Source organism: Vanellus vanellus (genome assembly GCF_965231255.1).
Source record: "Vanellus vanellus genome assembly, chromosome: 1".
NCBI classification, from domain to species: Eukaryota; Metazoa; Chordata; class Aves; order Charadriiformes; family Charadriidae; genus Vanellus; species Vanellus vanellus.
The window spans coordinates 24989095-25006125 of NC_138905.1; the positions used below are offsets into that span (position 1 = coordinate 24989095).

Sequence of the window (17031 nt, forward strand, 5' to 3'; positions counted from 1 at the left end):
TTGGCTCAAGTGAATCTGAGCATCACAGTTCACAGCAGCTGTGAATCTGGTCCTGGCAAACCAAAGAAAGCTTTTTTGTGGGGTTACCATGAAGAAATGTCCAGGGATGACAGGAGATTACAAAGAACATAGGACATACCCTCAGATTATAATGCATAGAGACATGTTAACATTTAAAGTGATTTAGGGGAGCATCAAGAAAGGGGTCTGGCTGAAGGCCAGATTCAGACTTCCTCACTCAGTTGAGTATCCTCTCCACATAGCCTTGCTGATTTTAACCAAACTGCTACAGGAGTAGGATGCTGTGTAATGTAAGTGACAAAGTCTGGCCACAAATGGTCAAAACAGACATTAGTCAGGGTAAAAAAAAGTGGTTTAGACCCACATGTGGATTTCTTACTGTGTCCATGTTCTGGAATGATACTCAGTTCAACACATCATATGAAAGCCTCAAAAAAAAAAAAATAATACCTTCTCGAAGTCAGAGAGAGGTGTAGGGAATTTCTTGGTTTTATCATCAATTCAATGAAGGCATTCATTGTTTGTTACAGCGAAAGGCTGTGTGGAAGACAGATAAGTCATTGATGAAATGTATATGCTCACGCATGAATGTGGATCAATGAATAACTGCAAATGGACATGCCACAGCCTGACAGGATGGCGTGTTATGGTTGCTAAATTAACCAGTAATCAGTGGTTCTTTAAGCCACATCGCCTCCAAAGCAGGCCCCATCTGAAGCTGAAGGAAGCAAGCCAAAACTTTGTCGGTAAGTAGAGTTCTTCATCTTCTTCTCCCCTGCATGAGGGAGGTGCATGTTGGCAGTGGGGTCTGTCAGCCTGCTCCTGTTTCCCAGCCGCTGACCAGCCAGCTTGGTTGGATGACTGTGCAGGACCAGTAGGAGAGCAGAGCTGCCAGAGCTGTGTAGTTATCAGAGCAGAAAGCAAAGACCGTCAGTGGCCCCAAAGGCAGCCGTGATGCCAACCAGCAAGGCTGCCTGCCTCCCAAGGGGTCAGAGCAAGATGAGAAGCCTTCTCCCATCACCTGCCTGAGCAGGACCACTGGTGCATGACAGCTGCCAGCACCACTCTCAGAGCTCATGAGTCACTCACCTAAACGTATATACATTTTGCTGGTTGGCTGGCACTGTGGGAAAATGAATATTTGACCCATTGACTGGCAATTACAGAGATTTTCAGTCAAAGAGTACCTTTGAAACTGATGGCACAAAACTGCCACTAGAAATACTGATACATCTAGAAGTGACATGAATATAATTAGGCCTTGAAATACTGAAATATGCATCTTTTAGAAGCTTGCACTGATGTATAAATCTACACTCTTCAGACTGCCTGTGCAGAAACTGTGGGATCAGTGAGTTGCAGTGGGCACAGTGCTGCTGCTCACAGAAAATGTCATTTGACTTCAGCGAGAGCTGCAGTAAACAGTTTGCAGTCTCTGGTCCACATGAAAACTCTCCTCATTGCCATATGTCAAATCATCCAGCCCCGAAACAAAGAGGCTCTGTGTCCTTTTTTAAGCTTCTACATGGATGAATTGTTGTACAGGTTTATTCGTTTACCCACGTACATCTTCCACTGTTGCTGCAGAAGCTTTATCTGTTGAACGTATGAGTAAATCATGAGTTAAGAGTAAAGGAGCTGGTAAAAAAAGAGGGGGCTGCTTTCAGAATCTTTAATGTCTGAAGCAATTCCAGGAGTGGAAAATGAAGAAAACAGAATTAAACTATTTAATCAACAATGCCTTTTCACAGAATCATAGAATGGTAATTCCCTTCATAACAGAAACTTGCTAAGGACCAGAAGTCTTAGTGGCACCATTTCTTATTTCCTTGCACTGCCTCAGAAGACTCTAGTGTGCAGTATAAAGCAGAAGAAGCTGCATGGCTCCTAAGAGGAAGACATAAAAGTTCTGTTTTCTTGATCTACTGAACAGAATGTGAACCCAGCGCTCCATTAGCCTTTGGTCAGGCACTTCACAAAATATTCCTGTCCAGCCCTGGTAACACTGACACATGAATCTCTGCCTCATGGCTTCGATGCTCTCCAGGCTGGGTTCACCAGTCACCTGGAACCTGGGGCCCCTCCCTGAGTGACGGGCTCGGATCTTAAAATTAGTCGGTGACAAATGGAGGTAAGCAGAAGAGTCGCTGTTCTTGCGGATACATCTTCCATTCTTCTTACACAGGACTTTGCTACATAGTTTGGCTGCTGAGGTCACGTTGATGACGTAATGTCCTAAGGGTCCATCAATGTACCTTTTCACAGTTGAACAACTCTCCTGTAGATAATAAAAGACCATGACACATTTCTTAGTAGCTAGCACTACCTGCAAGTTTCTTATATCTAAGAAGATGTTAGTACAAAACTGTTCTTGGCTAAAGTAACCTGTTGAGATAAATCTTGCTGGATTTACATACTGGAGTAATCTATTGATTTAAGTGAGTTTGCTTCCAAGGGTAAAATTAGCCAAATACTCACCTTTACTATACTGTCTGTTTGGGTGCTTGGTAGCAACATATAGTATTGGACTAGGGAAGAGTCCTAGTAAACAGAAAAAGAGTTTATATGCTAATATGAGACTAACTAGTTCCTTAAGTAACTGCTGGTAACTGCTGACAAGGAGCAGCACATGGGACTAGTAGATTTTACGGCACATATTGAGTCACCACTGTGGTCCTGATCTCTGCAACTCCTTCAGTTTACAAGGAGCCACATCCCTTTCAGACACCAGCACAGAGGTTGCTGCAATTGCAGCTAGAAAGATCTGGCTCAGATTTCCCTCTTCCTCTGCCCAAGTTGGTGATGCTTTGCCGGAGATTTCAGTAGGAGGAGAGCAGACTGCACGAAAAGCAGAGTGGGCACCAAAGCCCAGCCCAGGTTTGGGAGCAGGGACAAGCCTGCCCTGCCTTCTGTGAAACCCCAGTGCAGCCTCCTGCCTCCTCCATCACTTCAAGAAGGATTATTTGTGAAAGCCTGAAGAACCTGGGAGGGCTAGGCCTTTTCTTGTGGCAACATTATTTCCCATGTGTCATTTCAACACTAGTGACCAGAGAAAATACGCCCCCCTCCAGACTATATTCCTTCTCTGTGGATCTGTACAAGCTGCCATAGCTACAAAGTAGAACACTGCAAAAAAAGCTGTGCTCATATTTGTATGTCATTACTTCAAAACCTGTCTTTCTTCTCACCTGGACTCATTATTCCATGATGCTACAAACGACCTGCCCAAAGCAATGTGCTCTGAAGCAATGGGACTTCTCAGCCTTACAGAAGTATAGAACTAATGAGACCAGAAAGTAGTACTGAGCCATCATCCTCAGTCTCTGGCTGATGATATTGATGAAGATAGATAGGTGCTACAGAGGGTGTGGTGGCAGAGAAGAGGTACTGAGGTGATTCATTAATACTAATAAACCAAAATGACCTACCTTTGAGCTGGCATATTGCATACTGCCCCACAGAACAACTCCAGCTGCTCCCAAAGCCGCACTTTCACCAATGGTATTGACCAGATCCATCTGAAAAAGAAGTCCAAAACCAGATATCAGGAAACCAAAGACATAAAAATAAAAAAGGACTAGGATATAGGCATCACTTCCTCCTCCCCCCCCCCCCCCTCCCCCCAAGGAAACATCAGTCCTGTGGTATAGTACGGAATCACGGAATCACAGAATTTTCAAGTTGGAAGGGACCTCTAGAGATCATCTAGTCCAACTCCCCTGCCAAAGCAGGATTGCCCAGAGCACATTACTCAGGACTGCATCCAGGCGGGGCTTGAAAATCTCCAGAGAAGGGGACTCCACAACCTCCCTGGGCAGCCTCTGCCAGTGGTCTGCCACCTTCACCGTAAAGAAGTTTTTCCGTGTATTTGAACGGAACTTCTTGTGTTCCAACTTGTGCCCATTGCCCCTCGTCCTGTCACTGGGAACCATTGAAAAGAGCCTGGCTCCATCCTCCTTCAACCCACCCTTTAGATACTTGTACGCCATAATAAGGTCTCCCCTCAGCCTTCTCTTCTCCAGGCTAAAGAGTCCCAGCTCTCTCAGCCTTTCCTCATAAGTCAGATGCTCCAATCCCTTAATCATCTTAGTTGCCCTTCGCTGGACTCGCTCCAGCAGTTCCCTGTCCCTCTTGAACTGGGGAGCCCAAACCTGGACACAGTATTCCAGTTGTGGCCTCACCAGTGCAGAGTAGAAGGGGAGAATGACCTCCCTTGACCTACTGGCCACACTCTTCCCTATGCAGCCCAGGATTCCATTGGCCTTTTTGGCAACAAGGGCACATTGCTGGGTCATAGATAATTTACTGTCTACCACGACCCCCAGATCCTTCTCCTCAGAGCTACTTCCCAGCAGGTCCGCCCCTAACCTATACTGGTGCCTAGCATTCTTCCTCCCCAGGTGCAGGACCTTGTACTTGCTTTTGTTGAACCTCATTAGGTTCTTCTCTGCCCAGCTCTCCAGCCTGTCCAGGTCACGCTGGATGGCAGCACGATTATTCTTCACAATAAAATTGCTATTTAGTTTAGAAAGCTTTTTTGTGTATCTCCAAAGGTTTGCATAGGTTGCATTCATGAGTGTGACTACTAAGTAATAAAATCATTACAGTTTATTCACAAGAGGTCCTCCAACCAAACTGGTGGAGTAAGAATTGAATGAGCTATTTTATCTACCAGTCTTTGAATGATTATCATACCTACATAGGCACCATTTTTGGCAAGTGATGATGATAAGTATGATCACACATCACTGGATTACCCTAATTGCAGTTGATAGGCTTTAGGCAGGTGTCTAACTTGTGCTGTTTTAGCCATTCCAAACAGGTATGGAGCTGCTGTTCCTACCGGAGTGAACACCATTATTCCAGGAAACATATATTTGAAAAACAAGCCTCTCCCAGTGCTACATAATGCCAAATGGGGAAAAAAACCCACACATTTGCATACTGACTTAAATGTCTACTTTTAGAGCTGCACCAATAAGCGCTGGAGTTGTAGCGATAGCAGAAACTGGAGCACAGACTGTGTGTGGAACAGGAGTCACTGGTGCCTTGCCAACAACACAGCAACATACCTTGCAAGTGTCTTAAAGCCATTCCCCAAGACCGTCAATATTGTGTCTAAAGAAATGCAGTTAAATCTTGGAAAATATGGAGGAAAGATCTTCTTCCACCCCCAAATTTCAAGGCATGATCAACTACATCTAAAACCATTCCCATCTACAAAAATTGATTAGAAAGAATTTCCTGATCAGTGTTTGTAATGACATAACAATATTTCTTAGTTTGGTGAAGAAACAGCAAATTCCTTTAAAAAGTTAGTAATGAATGGTCTTTGGCACATTCATTTCACCTTTTTTAGGAGAAAAAAAAATTCAAAAGGCCAGCTAAATTATCACTGTATGTTGGTGGCACCTTAGAATGCAAAATGATAGAGTGGAAGAACCATGTGATTATTTTTAATAAGTACTAAATAATTTATTTCACTGTGTAAGTGGGCCTGTTGATTTACCAATGCGTAGTTAAGGAGTCCCCATTCCTGAAACATTCGTGGCCCAATAGATATAAAAGAAGGCACAAATAAATACCTTGGAAAGGGAAAATCTGCTGAAGGGTTGAAGACAATTACAGGGAAGTCAGAGCGAGCACTGACTTTCACCTTCAACTGAAGGTTGGATAAAACAGTGCAGGAAAACTTGCAGAAAACTTGAAGAGTGGAGTTTGCCTACTGGCTTTTAGTGTAGAGTTCAGAGTGATATAAAATATAATTGGTCTCACTTGAAGTTCGTGTTGCTGCTGATCATCCAAGCAGTCTTTTAGAGAATGTCATTACTCTTAAAAGCATATTGTCCGGTGCTAGTTTTATAAAAGGATGGTGGTGTGGGCTGCAGGTGTTACTTTCATGTGGGAAATGGCGGTTGGTTTTTTTTTTTTTCCTATGGGAATTAATTTATCAGTAAAAAAAAAAAAAGTATGAAAGTATGTGAATTAAAGATAAAAATATCAAATGTTAAAAGAATGTAAAATACAGCCTGACCTCTTGGTAATGAGGGCTCCCAGGCTTTCCTCATCTGCAAAGCATTTTATGATGATTGCCCAGATACAAAGGCTGGACTGCAATTCTACGTTAGCCACATGATGGTTGAGTGATTAAGCACTAACACAGTTCAGATCTCATTAACAAATTAATGAAACTTTTTCAGGCAGCCAAAATAAATAATCAATAGATATTTAGCATTGCTGGATTACCTGAGCAAACCCCGAAAAAAACATTTTGTAAGTAATCTGCTTTAGGAGTTAGGGTGCTTGATCAGGAGTCAGTAAATCCAGTTTTTATCCCCTCATATTCTACATCTTTCTTTTGTTACTTTGAGAAATTGTTTCCATTCAAATCTGGAAAGGGATTTCGGCACTTCATATCTAATTCGTATGGATATAAAATAATTGAAACCAAGAGTGTGACCCTTAAAGTCCAGGTAGTCCTCCGTGTGTGTGAAGTCCAATGACACTGACCACAACTGAAGTTCCCGAGGCACCTATGCTTCCACTTTCCCACACCCCCAGAATCACCACCTTGCCAATGCTGAGAAACTCAGCGCTTTTCTCAGGCTGAGGTCAAAATCTGGCATTTGATTGGAAGGTATATTCCCCTAGGGATGCTTAAAGGACTCATAACATCTGCACTGGTGTGGGATGCTGGCAAAAACAGCAGCTCACTGCGCAAAAAATTGTATGGGACTTCATTTAAACACTCTCCCTCCACCGTACCTTTCCTCTTTTTGTATTCTTTAAAACAAAGGTTGAGTGCTAAGAGCCCTCCCCAGGAGGAAAAAGAATTCGAAAGACAGGGGATGAATTTTTCTCTCTTCCCCAATGCTTAAAAGATACATCATCTCCAGCTAACCCTTCAGCTGGGGTTACCTTCACCATGAGGTTACAGCCAACGTTTAGTGGGGTGACATTTCTCTTTCTGATGCCATTTCACTTTGCACCAGTTCAATGAATGTTCAAAGGAGAGCAAGAGAAACAAGAGGGAACCTGAATACAGCTTATGATGAATTCAGCTTAACAATTAGGTAACTTGCCCACCAGGAAAGAAGTAATGTTTCTGAGTGTCGTTTCTTGGCATATTTATGTCTTTTACTGAATGACTGACTGATGCTCAGTACCTCAAAAGCCATCAGCTCAGAAGGGCTCCTCCCTTAATAACCCATGAACAGGAGGTTGCACCCTGTCTTTTATTTTTGCTCTCTTGTACTCCTGTTCTTTTTGGTCTGGTGATTCCTTAACTCTTTCCTGGTGTGCTGGATTCATCCTGAGCAGGCTGGGAAGGGAAGTGAGCCACGAGCTCCCACACCAGAGTTGGGTGCTCTGACCACCAGATGGTCACGCAGAGAGGGAGACACCACCCCCCCTTCCCCTGCCACAGACAGGGTTAGAAAATAAAAGTTTCACCCCCCAATTTGGGTATTTTGAGAAAAGGAAAGATAAGTGCCTCTCATAACGGCAAATCAGGAACAGAGATAGGGAGGTGTCTCCATGAAGCCCTGAATGAGGCACACGAGCTCTACCAGCGGCCTCAGACACAGCAGTCCCGGTTTTGGGACTGAACCTACCGCTGCTCCTCACACAGCACAGCTTGGCATTAGTGTGGGCTCACTGCCATGGCTCTGCCGTGTGAGTGTAAGAAATACCTCATACGGAAGAAACCATGCAAGTTTAAAAAATTTTAGATATAATTTTAAATATGAGCATCTTGGGATTTGTCTAGGTGGGGAATCCTATTTTAGTCCTTGTATCAAACCCTCATCCACCCATGTGAGAGGACTGTCCTGAAGAGGCAACTTTGTGGGTCAGCTGCCACTTAGGTGCCTGGTATTTCTCCAAGTGATAAGTCAACAAAGCCTCTTCCCTTCCTGTGCTCATCCTCCTTCAAGCTTTTGGGGGCAGTGTGCAACAACCAAAGATCCTCGAGATTACGCTGGGTTATCTCCGAGCAGACAGCTGATTTCAGGCAGAGAGGAGGAGGCTCTAGTTCCTGTCAATGTTTTTCCATATTTTGATCAGCCAAGTCACTGCATTGGACACTAAAAAAATAGGAGGTGAGCTGAGGCGTTTCAGTTTTGGAGCTTGAGAGGAAACAGGACAGTCAGTTCTAGTTACATGTTGAGGAGAGAAAAATAAGTACATCTGTGATGTTTCCTTTAAATTTTGAACAGTCTTAGTTACAGACATGCTTTTTCTGTATTCAGGGATGGTAGCGCAAGCCTGGCGTGGTTGCAGGGAACGGTCTCTGTACACACACACACACCTGGTCATCAGAGAAGACTATCTGTAGGTGAACGAGAGAATTGTTATCCATTATTCATCATTTGCTAGTTGTCAGCCTGCGCTATTAATGACTTCAGCCATCTAGCCAGGAAGCACAGATGCTACTGCGTAACTTCCCTCTCCCACACGCTCAGTAGTGAATTGTCAAGGAGGACAGTTTCTAAATACCCTACAGATGGCAAACTGCTTATACGCATTTCTAGCAAATAAAGAAACCTTTCATAATGATTGGGATCCCAATTCAGAATTTGTAAGTTGTTTCCAAGAAAAAAAGCAGGATGAATTTCTCGGATACCTTGTGCACAACTCACCTGATTTCCAGGTGCAGTCAGGGTGAAAGGTACAGCACACATAGCTACGGCATCCGTTTGGGACCTGGGCCTTTCATCTTTCTGAAGGTCTGCCAGACCTGTGTCTCTCCCTCAGTGACTCTGACTCACAACCATTCTTTCTATTTCCTTCCACTGTGATATTTACTGTTTTTTTTTTCATACTGTGTACAGAAGGGCTTACACACAAGGCTTGAACATGTCAACAATTATTTCTGTTGGACCAGAATTTCACAGCTCTTGCACAGCTTGATGGAGCCGGAGAGTGGTTCTCCTAGCCCAGTCCCTGTCAGAGCGTGAGTATCTATTAGCCTGATATCCCAATTTTTCTATGGCCATTTAGCCTGGATGTCGCTGTACTACACTGGCTCCCTTCCTTGTCACACTCACACACATTGTTGCTGGAGCTTGGAGGTTTCATGCTTGTTTGTGGGTTTGTGAACATCACTGAGGGGTATGTCATGGGTCAAATGAGGACAGAAAAACATAGTTAAAATACCTTGGTGGCTTCAGGGCTATGAAGGAAAACAAGAACATTCTTTTCCTGATCATTCTTATTTAAAGTTTTCTTAAGTGCAACCCTGCAAGTTCCCGGCAGACCCAAGCTGTTTGCACAGATGATGTGTGCAGTCTGGAGACACGTCAAGCCCTGTCCCTGTGGCTGCCTGCAGAGCTGGGTACTGTCCTAATTAGAAAATATGTACTGGAGCGTAACCCAAAGATGTTTCTCTGGCTATGCAGGGATCTTCCCTGGCTGCAGAGTTGTAGTGATCTTTAAAGCGTCCAAAAGGAAATGGCTACATGCAATTGAAAAACAGGCCTGTGAGTTAGAGAGTATAACTTAAGAGGGACGTCACTCCAAATTACCACAGTACTGTTCAGAAAACAGCTTAAGGTAAAAGAGTAACTTTATACCACCACAGATTTTCAACTCGTGCATAACCGGTAACAGCAGGTTAGTTTTCATAGCGTTACAGTAACATTTGTGGTATTTTCGTATCGATTAAGGGACTAATTTATGTTATAAAAAGGTGTTATTACAGCCTGCATTTGAGGAATGCTCATTTATTTCACAGCCCGAATTCTTCAGTGAAGGTGTTCTGGGTGAAATCCTGCCTGTACCGACTCCAGTGGCTCCTTGCCTTCGGCGGGACCCAGCCTTGCCTATTCGCCCACCATTCCCGAGTCAGCCAGGACCTGCCCTTTCCACGTCACCCACAGAACAGCTCCAAAGAGTCCCTGGTTGCTAAAAATGAGGCAGACCAAATTCATGATTGCTTCTGTGTAACATTTGCTTCCTGGGGGCTGCCTGAAACACTTCCCAGGCTGTCGGGGCTCCACCGCACCTCTCCAGCTCCAGCTCCAGCTCCAGGCTGAAGCCACATGCAGCCTGTGGTTTGCTGGAATGACGGTTGCCTTTTCCTTTGCTTCTTCTCTCCCTTTTGCTGTTCTGGTCTGAGTTAAGAACTTGTCTCTGGCAGCAGCAGAAGGGAGCTCTCTTGCAGCTCTCCATAAACCAAAGGCAGGGAGCACCCCCACACCCCCTTAGCCATAGAGGGGTTGTTTCCATGAGCTCCCTGCCCCAGATTTCCTCCATTCTCCTGGAGATGATAGCAATCAAAGCAAAACATTCAGCACTTGGGACAACTGCTAGAGAAATGAATAAGCATCTGTGCCTCTCTCCTATGTGCATAAACAAAGTCAGAGCCACAATCATCATTGCATGTCCAGAAAGTCTGGGATTTGTACTCATATATTTTTACCATCAATGTTGTGGCCACTATGTATTTATCGCTCTTGATCATTCTTTGAAGGAACATTGTGTGACTCAAAAAACTTGGTTTCTTTACTGAAAGGACTCCACGGTGTTAGCACTAAATGTTGGACCATGAAAATATCTGAAGGTGTTGTACCTCTGGAAAGTGAGATGGCCAATGCTCATCGTGCAGGAGTTAGGAACCCCAGGCCAGACTAGTTGACTTGACTGGTTTATTTCTGTACTGAATGAATTTACATTCGGATAAAGAAACAAAAAAGCCCTAAGGCTCCTTTCTCATGAAAGTTTATCTTTCCATTACACTAATTAGTTTTAAACTTCACGAAAATTTGTCAAGTTCATTTATCAAGCTGTCCTGAAGAATTAAAATACCAGAATGAATTACTTCCTTAAGGAAATGATTTCTTTGTACTTTCTTTTTAAATTACCCTCATTAAAAATATGCAATGTTATGCTATAGAAGTAGACCAAAGCACTGCAATATTGACTCTTGAAAGGTGTAGAGTTTTGTACTCTGACTGCAGTACTTCTTTTTAGAGGGGTTGCCTTAAATACAAAAAACAAATGCATAAGTGCTTTTATACAAGGGAAACTTTTAGAAAGTGTTTTTTTCTAAGAGGCTGTTTCTAATCTCTAAATTTCTAAAGAAGTCCGTCTGCTTACCTCTGTTAAAACATGAAAAGTATAGGCATAAAATGGTCTGGAGTAAACAAACACAGGCAAAACGTAGTCTTTTCTAGCAATTGAGGCAATGCGTATTGCCTCCTTAACCCGATAGTGAACAAATTTTAGTGCATTCGGACTTGACTTCAGTATATAGTCCAGGTATATGGAAGGGTAGAGAGCAGTGCTTTCCTTCCACAGCCAAAGCAGAAGGTCATTGCGGGAAGACTCAATGGCTGGGCATTTCCCTGTGTACGTTTGGGGGTGCTCTTTGTAATCATAATTGTAGCAGTCTGGGTAAAGATAGTAACCCCACAAACCGTTTGGTCTCATACGCTCAGCCAGAAGGATAGTGTTGTTCATAAAACTCTTGCCAGCATTTTCAAATTCCTCTTTAGCCACTTTCCTGATTTTGTCCTCTGACCACTGAGGATGCCGTCTCCTAACCATCTCAAGAGATTTATTTCTATAAATGCTTTTATTGCCCCAGTTCCTATCCCACTGTGGCCTCCAGTTTTCCCAGTCAATGACTGCAAGTCCCTGAAATTTCTTCATGGGTATGCAATAGTCAATGTCAGACTTTGCTTTATTAAGGTGTTTGATAAGACTTTCATTCTGGGGCACCCCTCCATTGACAGGATCTCCATTATCTGAGTAGTAGGGGTAGTATCCCAAATGAGTGTGATAGAAGATTGTCACATTGGATCCACTCAAAGTCTCATTGGTGTTGGACGCTATGTCAAAAACACTGAGATCCAGGTCCACCTTGTACCGCAGCCTGCACTGCTCCGTTGGCGCATTCCAAACAACCACGAAAGGCTTGTGCAGAACCAGAGGGGCCCGTGCCGGCTTCGGCAGCTCAGCATCAACCATAGTAAGCAGCGCTGTCACTGCTAACCGTTTGACCCAAACATCCATGGTATGGTTTATTTTTTTTTCTGGGAAATTGTTATGATGTGTCCTTGAAAACAAAAATGAGAGAAGACATGTTACAAGGGCAGCAGCCACCCTGGAAGCAGACAGGATGACAAAAGGCTGTCTTTTACTTTGCTTGACTTCTGTTAACACTACACCCAGTGCAAAAAGAGAAAAGTGCAAAACTGTGATCTTGTAAAAATTAAGTCTGATTTCAAATGCTTTGATAGGCTTTTTGATAGCTTTGCTATCTGGAAGTGTGTTCTGATGCTCAGCTTTTCTTTTTTTTGCATTCCTTCTCAGCCACACACCTCCCACAGTTGATTCAGACCTCCCCTTAACAATTATTTGCTCCCTGATGTCCACAAAAAATGAGTTAGTAGAAGATTAGCTTAAAACAACAGTATAAAAACAGAATGTGCTGCTCATTTGAAATCTCATCTTCCAAGCATGTTCTGCTGTGGTCAGTCTGATTTGCCTAGAATCACAGTGGGGTGTCCTGGTTTGAGGTAAAACAGAACTAATTTTGTTCAGTAACTTCTCTTCTTAGCTGGGCCTCTTCTAATTACTGAAATTAACTGCATATTGTGCAGACAGTGTTCGCTCTCCCAGAGTGATAAGACCAATGTTTAGAGCTGATGCCCAGGCATGGTGTGCAGAGAGGCTCCTGCTTATACTTATTGCCATAACCCCCAAGGCCAACCAACTTTGTTATTTGCCCTGTTGGAGGGTCGGAAGCGGAAAAGCCTAGTGGGGTCCCACCTGCGGGGAGGAGCGGACAGGACAGGTGACCCAAAACTGGCGAACGGGGTGTTCCATCCCATCTGCCTCATGCTCAGTATAAAAGCTGAGGGATCAAAGGGTCAGCTCTCTTCCTTCAATGGCCGACGTCTGAGGAGGACTCTGTTCGTCTGCCTGTGATCCCGATCCTGAATCCAGATCCAGAATCCAGTTCCCGTCTGTCACTGAGTCCAGCCTGGGACTGCCCCAGTGCCAGCCGGTGACGTGATTGTCATCTCGGGAGCTTGATACGGTTTTGTATATATTTCATTATTTCTTTTTATTTTATTATTACTATTTCATTAAAGTAGTTTAGTTCCTTCTAAACTCATAAGTCTCTTTTTCCTCCTCTGCCTCTCTCTTTGAAGAGGGGTAGAGGGGAGCATCTGTCGGTCCCGTCTGGGGTCCCTCAGGTCCCCAGTAGTGGATTTGGCCTAAACCACAACACGGGGCTAAGGCCTTCCTTACTGTATGTATACACTAATGGTCTCGATTGGGATGGTAATTGAAACAAAAGGCAGACACTTCTACCGCACACAGATTAATCAAGAGAACTCAGGAACGCTGCAATTTTCAGCATATCTGAAAAACAGTGTATTGTTATCTACCCCTGAATTTGATTTCTATTTTCCAAATGAATAGATGCAAGAGTGATAATCAGTCTGCAGGCTAGAAGGGTGATGCTATTAATGACTTAATGGTTTAAGCTACTTATTATACTGAAAGCAAATTAAATATCAATATGTTAAAGAAAATACATTATGCTAAGCATATCTGAACTAGCTGGAAAAGCAGGCTGTATCTTTGAAAAAGGGAACTGGTCTGTAGAAGTGGGGGGCTTATTAGTATTATTTTTTCCTTTCAGGGTCTGCTGTTTTCCCTGACAGTCACACTGTCTTGGGGACTACCAGTACTGGTGGCAGCTGCCAGAGCTGCACCCCGGGCACCCACACCCCCACTCTGCACCCCGTGGGGCAGCTGTGCACCCACTGCCCCCAGTCGGCTGCTCCAGAATCTGACCCTGCTCCCATCTCTTCCCCGCGAAGCACAGCTCAACTCCGTCCTGGGTTTGTCATTCAGGTCTCTTTGCTGGGGAATGCAGTACCCGTTAGTGGTGCTGATGAGCAAACGCTACACAGTGGGGTCCAGCTGACATATCAGCTTGATTCCAGAGATCATAAAAGTCATTTGCTCTTATGAACATTACTGCATCTACAGTATGACATGTTTTATCCTCTCAGTTGTTATCTTCTATCATTCACCTGTCCAGTTTCTCCATTTTATTCACACGTTAAATCACTGCAATCACTGTTGGCACTGCAGGTTCAATTCATGCACTAGTCATGCCAATTTGAAATGTCCTGAAACTGGATATTTCCCTAGTTTTACATCCATTTTTAATGATTTCTTTCCTTGCCTGTAAGTCAGACCCAAGTTATCCTATCATAATTAACCTAGCTTTACTTGTCCCTAGTATTTTCTCACTCAGTAAATATCAGTTAAGCACTTAACTCCTTTCCTAGACAAAAAGAGCTCTTCACACCTACCCACCCATTAGCTCACAGCAGGGATCCCCAGGTTTCTTGCTTTCCAAATCAGTATAGTCAACACACCACTCTAAATACTAGATTTTGTAGTACTCCTTAGATATTACCTTTTAATCCATAATGGGATGCCAAATCTACAGGAAGGCTTGCAGGTACCCCTATACAAACCTTCCAGAAGACTTATTAAAGTAAAAAACTTTTCCACTGTTTGAAAATTTGTTAGCTCTCACGAATGATATAATGCAGGATTTCTTCCCTTGTCATTTGTCTTTCCATGCTGTTCTCCCGTCTGCTGGGTTTGATGTTCCTTTTCCTATCTGCCACTGCTCTTCTGATCTTCTGCCTTTCCCTTAGTCTCTACTTTGTCTTTTTATCCTCTTCAGAACAGCTTTTCTCTCCTCTATCCCCAGTCTTGTTTTTTTCCATCCTCACTCCCAGAAAAGCATCAAGTCCCCCCAACCGGTGGTCTGGTACAAGAGCACCTTCCGAAGAGCTGGAGAAAGGGAGTTTGCATTAAGCAATGGCTGGGGGCAGTGGGCGAAGAGCGGAACTGCAGGAAGCCACAACGCAGGAGTCCCCAGGAGCAAGCCCTCATCAGCAAGCTGGAGATTTATGCTCCTGCTCTTTCCTCACCCGCTCTCTGGCTGCTTGCTTTGCGTGCCTAAATATAGATTTAGCACCCAAGTTTTAAAACTTTGCTCACAATCCTTTAGATCCTATTACGGATAACATCCCTGAGTGAGACGGACCATTGCTACAGGCTATCAAGCTGGTACTACCTACAAGCGTGCCTGTTGGAAAAGGATGCCAGGTTATTCTCACTGCACTGATCTGCTGGAAGTCTTATGCTTGCAACTGGTATCTTTTTCTCTCTTCTCCTGCAGAGTCTTGCATAGTCATCTAAGTAACGTCATAGGCTGGGAAGAAACAAACAAACAAACAAAAAGGCACAAAAAAATACCTTTCCTTTCCTGTTTTATAAAAACTGATGAATGCATCGGGATACTTCGCACTCCTCCTTTGATCCAGCGAACTGACTTAGTACATTAGTAGGTGTTTTTTCATGACTTGGACTGCAATGCTTTGCAGTACATGAGAACAAGCCCATAATATAAACAAAGATTTTCTCAAAAAGTGATGGCTCAGATGAAATGGGAAGAGAACCAGGAGAGAAAGAAAAGACCTTTGGTGAATTTCTGTCTAAGAAAGCATCTGGGAAAGGATCCCAACTGCCTATTCCCACAATCCAAATGCTGATATTGTCCAGCCTTGTGTTATAATGTACACATAATTAGATCATTTTGTCAGGTATTAATGACTAATACAGTACAGTTCTTGTCTAGATCTGACAGCCCTCGGCATTACGATATTGCAGATAATAAACCATAACAGAGGTAGGCCAAGAAATAATAGTGCAGGATAATTTTATGTTATATTTTTAGTTGCTGCCCAATTCTTGTCACTGTCCCTGACAGAGCTTTAAATCACAGGGTGGTTGAGGCTGGCAGGGACCTCTGGAGGTCATCTGGTCCAACCCCTTGCTCACGCAGGATCACCTAGAGCCGGTTGCTCAGGTCCATGTACAAAACACCACGAGTGACAAAATGAAAACATTTATTTCAGGACACATTGAATAATTCTTGAGGGTCCTTTGACTGGAATTACCAAATCTTCATTGAAGTTGTGAAGAAGCCTGGACACCTTGCTTGACTGTAGACATGCAGATGTCTGCATCTGCAAGCTGAATCCCACAAAAAAGGGCAGGAACCTGTATAAACCTTTTCAAGTTGTTTAGAAGTTAGGGGTCTGGTCAAGGACAGTCATTCAAGGTCCTCCAATGAATACTGGGCACCTCCCAACGCTACGATAAATTCCTCATTTAAAGCTATATGGAATTAGTCACCCAGCTGTCTCCACTAACCTAGAAAAGGAGGTGATAAGCGCCTAGATAACATGCCTACCTTTTAGATGGGTAAAGCACCTAATTGCAAAGCATCTTGCTTTTCCTGCTACTTTCTATTACACACAGGAGACACTCTCACAGACACAATTCCTTTAAGAGGAGACAATTGCAAAAAATTGTTCTTTGAAAAAGTTCCAATCCAGTTGTATTAATCTGCAATTAATTCTGATGTTAATTGCACATGGGAATTTAATTACAGATGCTTAATTTTTCTTTAAAAAGCCATCTGAAGCCAAGTGAAACTGGTTTTCAAAGAAACAGGTAAGCCTAAGTTTCCGAAAGAAGGGAAAATAATGTATCTGTTGTTTCACAAATGCACGAAAGAACCTCTAAACAAGAACAAAACATCTTTTATTGCAATTTCCACTATTATATCTTTGAACTACGGCCTTTTTAGTCTCATGCATGGACACTAATTGGATTGCTTTAATGCCCATTTTTTAACGAGTACAGACAGTAACGATTCCTCCTCGAAGCTCATTACAATCCTTGATTCAAATTCTCCCCTTTTCTGATTCAGTGACATATTATCATGGTTAATTTAACTTCCCAAAGATGCACATAGCTTTCTGAGGCACTACAGTGTTTTCAGAGCAGAAACTGTTTTCAGTGTTTCTGCTCTATATTCTAAAAACAAAAATGAATTCTTCATGAGTCAAAGAAGTGGGGCCTGGTCACGAAACCACTGAAGTTGATGAGATATTTTTT

The 17031-nt window shown here is 43.3% G+C and overlaps 1 protein-coding gene across 1 annotated transcript; it reads right to left on the reverse strand.

Moving 5' to 3' along the window:
• Window positions 1-1870: 1870 nt before the first annotated feature.
• LOC309685963 (hyaluronidase-1-like) lies at window positions 1871-12036 on the reverse strand (the record flags this gene model as incomplete). The annotated part of the gene is made up of 3 exons (XM_082498455.1): window positions 1871-2299; window positions 3450-3539; window positions 11119-12036. The coding sequence occupies 3 exons, from the start codon at window positions 12034-12036 to the stop codon at window positions 1871-1873; spliced, it is 1437 nt and encodes a 478-aa protein (XP_082354581.1).
• Window positions 12037-17031: the final 4995 nt, after the last annotated feature.